The 6,071-nt window shown below is 37.4% G+C and overlaps 1 protein-coding gene across 1 annotated transcript; it reads right to left on the bottom strand.

Moving 5' to 3' along the window:
* Window positions 1-1,500: 1,500 nt before the first annotated feature.
* PDHA2 (pyruvate dehydrogenase E1 subunit alpha 2) lies at window positions 1,501-2,876 on the bottom strand. Its single transcript, XM_033216002.1, has one exon. The coding sequence runs from the start codon at window positions 2,825-2,827 to the stop codon at window positions 1,652-1,654; it is 1,176 nt and encodes a 391-aa protein (XP_033071893.1). The 5' UTR covers window positions 2,828-2,876; the 3' UTR covers window positions 1,501-1,651.
* Between the last annotated feature and the right edge of the window lie 3,195 nt (window positions 2,877-6,071).

Here is a 6,071-nt window from a genome sequence, read left to right as displayed (position 1 = left end):
GCCTTAATTTAGCAGCTTATCTTCCACTTGCAAATATGTGAAAATATCAGTATGTAAAAATAAAAAGAGTTCTTTATCATTAGAAGAATGTACTTATTATTCTGAATGTCATATGAAAAATCCTTTTTTGTTTTTAATTGTAGGAATCCAATCCAAGTACCTCTGAACAGCTGCAGCATTCTAATCAAAACATGTTAGCTAGTAATATCACTTACATATAAGCAAAACAATGTTTATCTTTGCTTTCTGAATTCAGAATGTTAGGCTATCTTGTTTAAACTTGTTTGGGAGAAGATACGGAAATTAAGTCTATACATATATGTATATAAGTTCATCTTCTCACAGGCCTCTGAGCTTTTGGTTTTCTTATTTCTTAGAATCTAGGTTCTATTTGTAGAAGTAGATGCTGTACAGTAAAGAAAACGGGTTAACTTTTGGCTGTTTTGGTATGTTCCACCTACTATTCTTAAATCACAGGCAAATTATCATTTCTGGTTTTAGTCTATCTCAGAAAAATAACATATACCAAGCACCAAGCTCAGTAGGATTTTAAGTAGTCGAATATAACCAAGTAAAACGGCTTTCACCAAATCATGACTTGATAATTGACATGGATAATTGACTGTAGAAAATACATGTTGTGTGTTCTTTTGGAAAAAGTTATCTGTGAATGTTCTGTTGCATTAAAAGATACTAAATAGTTGATCATGTAGTGATTAGTAACACATAGTTAACAGCTAGTAAGAAGCAAGGTAGATTTTACTTTCAACTTTTTATTAATGTTACCTCCTCTGCTTAACTCCTTTGAATCACCATCTCTGTTTATTTATTTTTCAGTCTGAAATTCACCAGAATGGCCCATTAAATTTTAGAATATATAAGGGCATAAGTGGACTGCAAAATAAGAGTAGCTGTAGCTTAAAGATTAAAGTGGAATGCAGTTTTTTCCTTAGATTTTAATTTTTGCTATATTTTTCCTTAAAGGTTAAAAGACTAAAAATACTGTAACAAGATACAATAATATGAAAAAAAAATCCTTATTCTTCCTCCCCTGCCCTGTTAAATATCACGTATTATTGGAAAACCGGTCAGTGTTAACAAGCTTCAGCACCACATGTGCACACTGTTACACTAAACTGTATTTGTTATTACCTAATTCAAGTAAATGGTTACATATCCATAGGTGTCCTGAGTAGCTTGAAATAATCTCCTTACCTCAGGATGGAGGTTCCACATAGAAATCCATGGCAGGGAAAGCAGGAAACAACTATCTTTCTTTTAAAGAAGACAGAGTATTAAAATAGTATAAAGTTAAATCAAATGGAAATGTTGTGACTAATAGTTTGGGAAGTTAAATAATCTGCTTTTCCTATTTTAGACTTATATAAGTTCAAAATAATCTTCAAGATATTCACACTGAATTATCACCTATATAGTATCTTTTAATGCAAAAATATACAGTATAATTGAATATAATATCACTTTTATTGAATGTATGCCTTTCAATCTCTTTTAATAATCTCTTTAAATAAATGCTTACAAGGCTTTTGTTTTATGAGTCTTATTCCTCCTTGAATTGAGAACACAGTTTCTTAAATTTGACCATGAACATTCCATTGAGAGACTGATGATAAATTCACACAGCCTTCCTTTAACTGATGGACTTAAACTTGATCCATGGATTTGCACCACGAACTTCAAAAGATGAATCACTGCTGTAGACGTGATGGCCTAATTCTTCCAAACGTGGCTCAGGATCACTGGTAGCAAACTGGGCAGCATCATCAATTTCTTTCTTCACCTCAGTCCCAATTTCCTTTAATTCTTCCACAGTGGCGAGCTTGCTGTTTACCATTCTATCTTGCAGAATCATTATAGGATCCCTCTTACTTCTTACTTCCTGAATTTCTTCTCGTGTACGATAACTGACTCCAGGATCACTCATACTGTGTCCATGATAACGGTAGGTTTGCAGCTCCATCAGTATGGGCCCCTTTCCAGACCTACAGTAGTCAGCTGCAAATTTTGTTGCCTCACGAACACATAGAACATCCATTCCATCGACTTTTAGCCCAGGGATAAAATTGCCCCTCTTGTAGTAATCAGTGCTGGCTGCTGCTCTCTCAGTAGATGTTCCCATCGCATATAGATTATTCTCACAGATGAAAACACAAGGTAATTTCCATAAAGCTGCCATATTGAAAGCTTCGGCTATCTGCCCCTGATTCGCAGCGCCATCCCCATATAAAGTCAAACAGATCTCACCGTTTCCATTATATTTACAGGCCAGAGCAATGCCAGTACCCAGGGGGCCCTGCGCCCCGACGATGCCATTGCCCCCGTAGAAGTTCTTGGTATACATATGCATCGATCCTCCTTTTCCTTTAGCACAACCTCCTCTTCTTCCCGTCAGCTCTGTGAGAATGGATCGGACAGAAAGTCCCCGAGTATAGCACATACCATGAGCCCTATAGGATGTGATGACGTGATCCGAGGCATTTATTCCAGCCTCAAGGCCCACGCAGCAAGCTTCCTGACCATCGCACAGGTGACAGAAACCACGAATGAATTTCTGTTTGTACAGCTGATCTGCCTTCAATTCCATGTGGCGAACAGTCAGCATCATCCTGTAGTATTTAAGCCCCTCCGCCCTAGTGAGCACTGTAGTGACAGGGGGACCCTCCTCCAACAGGTAAAGATCACATTTCTCAATTTCAAATGTAGCATCATTTGAGGAGTTACGGGATGCCACCAGCACTCTGCGAGCTGACTTCTGGGCAACTCGCCTCAACACGCGGGAGATGAAGGCGGCCAGCATATTCTTCATGGAGTCTTGTGGATCACGGCGGTGTCCCGTAACGACCACAGGAAGGCCTAGCCTCGGCTCCGAGTCTCCTTCCGGTGCTCGCGTCATCCGGGCAGTGCACATGGGGGCAGAAGCAAGTCCTGCACAGCACTGAGACATGGGCCACGCAGCCTGAGCTGACTGATTTGTACAGTACCTGCCAACTGTAAAATGAAGACTAAAAGTGGTTTCCTTTTCTGGAGGACTTGGGCGAACTACAGGGCATCCTAATTAACCACCATCATTGCTGAACCTCAATAATCTGAGTCCCTTTTCCCTGTTAAATCCTGGAGGAGTGCATCTCAAGCTTTCCCCCGAAGCGTATCAAATAGAAGAAAGGAAAAAACTCGGTCCCTAAGGCACACAAGAGTTCTGAGAGTTAGTCCAAAGTTATTTCTTCCTACCAATATTTCTTTAATGTCTTGTTTTTGATCTTTAAAATAGGTATGAATATTTATCCTGCTCCATAATGTGTCATATGTATTTTAAGGTAACAACAAAGCTGTATATTATTTGTAGCTTAATTAACTTTAAAAGCAAAACAAGCACACGCACTAACAAAGACCCCTTTTAAAGAAAAGTCAGTACTATCAAATAATATGCCACATTTATCCTAATGGCATCTAGCACCTGTAACACTTGAAGTGGGCAGGGAGGATGTATACAAACCTAAGCCTGAGAATAACAATTTAAGCCCAGTAATAAACTTCCATGTGGGAAAATTGGAAGCAGGGAGAGAGGGTTGAGGTGCACATTGTGGTAAACAGTTTGTAGTTTGTGACATTCCACTTTTCCCTACTCTTTTTAATAATTCTGAATCCCTGTTTTACCTGGTTTTATCCCTGTTTTCTGACTAGTTCACTTTTGTTCTTCCTTTTGTTTATTTCCTTTTTTTTCTCTTTGATTTTCTATAAAGATGTTTTTAGCAGGTTTCCATAGACTTTCAGGTGGTATTTATTTATTTTGCTTTCATTTCAATCAAACTGGACCAGCCTTAGTCCAGGAAATCTAGAAACATGTTCTTATAGTGCCTTTTTATGTAGCAACCAAAAGAAAGTGTAACTTCTTATAGAGTGACCCACCAAACAATACACAGTTTCGACTACAAGAGAGCAACAGAGTTTGCTTATGCCACTTGAAACCGTTCAATCACAAGAGAAGAGAAGCCTTAGACCAAGGGCTACAAAGATCACATATCACTTCTCTCTTTTTGTGCTTTTACCAGGAAGGCGATTTTGTGCCCCAATAAGCCAACTCTAACTAGGGATCCTGTTCTATTTAGAATATTAAGCCATTCACCTTAATGCATGCTCTGTTTTATATCCATTGCCTATTTGCAAATGATAAATTCTTACTCAAATTTCCCTATTACATGTTCAAAGCAGCTGCCTTCTCTATATCTAGTTGCAGGTGTTATTTTGGGCACTTCTTTTAATATTCAGGAAGAAAAGAAAAAATCGCTTGTTAAAAAGATAACTCTTAAAACTTGATTCTCTCCCCACTTTCTGAACCCAGCCATCATAATAGGCCTCATCTTTTCACTCAGTTAAAATTCAACTGTTGGAATTCATGGTCTTGCTGTGTTGTTTGCTTCCTCTTTGATAGTCTGTCTGTCTGTGCTGTTCTCTTTCATTCCTCCAGGTATTGGAGATCTCCAGGGAGCATTATCTCCATAAGAATGAGAAAAATGACACTGCAGGAAGGAATGGTAGTGTTAATGGGTCAGTGAGTGACAGCTGAGCCTTCTCTCAGAGGTATCAGCCAGGCCAGTGCTGCCAGAAACACAAGAGCTGTACAGTAAAGTGTGCCAATTTAATCTTGTCACATGTAGCCTGGACTGCAAAGATAGAGCTCCCCTTAAAACCCCAGTGTATCAAGCCTAAACCCGACTCATGGCAGAAGAGAACATGCAAAGATGCTAATTGGAAGCTATCGGTACTATGGGTTCCCACCGAAGATGTCCTTTAAAAAAAAAACAATTCTCAGCAGACTCTAGTTAGTAAATAATAAAATGTGAAACTCTCATGGACCTCTTGGTCATCAGTTACCCTATATATCCTAAATTCAACTTAAGAATAGATTTCTGAAATCAAACAGTGTCGAAGCATTTCAATTAAACTGATTAATCTTGATAATGACTTTTTGACTCATTGCTATCCTTCCAAATCCATCTACATTTTCGAAGAAATAATGAAATTTCTAGACATCAGGGTACACGTTTATCTTGAACTGTTGAGCTTCTCCTCTTACATGCCCCCCAGCTAGATAGGATTCATAGAGCCAATGATGCTATTCTTTTCTTCAGATGATTTATTTCTTGTCCTGTGCTTGTTCAATACCATGTTGATTACCAAACAGAACTAAGAAGTCATCTAAGTATTCATCACTGAAATGTTGTTTGCAATTAGAATCCCCATAAATTCTAAGTTTTTAATTAACACCAAATCTCACTTTTAATCTACTTGAAATTAAAGGAAAACAGATGAGCACTTTTATAAGGCCAATGGCAGACTTTACATTTAATTAATAAAAACCCCTATAAAAGAAGAGCAAGTGATTATAGTAGCAGTCATTCATGCCAGTGTGACAGAATTTCACATTTCATGTCTAATGGTTGATCTTACAGGGGCATTTCTGAATTTATCTTAAAAGTGTCACTCCCATTGCATCAATAACACATAGTTTTTAAATCAGAGACAAGGAAATGTGAAAAAAGAGAACAGTGAGCATGTTTGAAGGATATTTACATTTCTTCAGTAATTATTGCACTTTTTCACCAAGTGTTAAATGAAGAAAACTGTTAAAGAGTGAATATTTTCTAGATAAGCAATATCAGATCTCATTATATGATTAGTGGCAGTGTATTCTTTTCCATAGCTCTAAGATTTGCCAATTAAGAGTGATGAGTAAGAACCTGGTGCAAAAATTATGAGTTATGTATATAACTCTGAGAAGAATTTTTCCCATTTGGTGTATTACTTTATCTCCCTTGGAGAAAAGACACAATGTCAGTACCACATATTTTGAAAAATAATGACAAGTGAAGTTTCTCTCTAATATTACAATAAGCAAAGCTCTTCCAGAACACTTCAGAGGCTTGGGTAAACAATATTTTTTCTTGTATAATCGTACCATATTTGAAATATGATTAAAATAAAAATCCAGGATACATTAATTCAAAGAGAAGACTTCATTGGAAATGAGAGGTAAAGTAGAAGTGCTTCTC

Source organism: Trachypithecus francoisi, unplaced genomic scaffold, assembly GCF_009764315.1.
Source record: "Trachypithecus francoisi isolate TF-2019V2 unplaced genomic scaffold, Tfra_2.0 Lachesis_group1, whole genome shotgun sequence".
NCBI lineage: Eukaryota > Metazoa > Chordata > Mammalia > Primates > Cercopithecidae > Trachypithecus > Trachypithecus francoisi.
This window is presented reverse-complemented; position numbering and strand designations above follow the sequence as displayed.

Bases quoted from the DNA above. Each gene is read 5' to 3' on its own strand.
- PDHA2 (XM_033216002.1), bottom strand. From the start codon at position 2,827: ATGAAGAATATGCTGGCCGCCTTCATCTCCCGCGTGTTGAGGCGAGTT.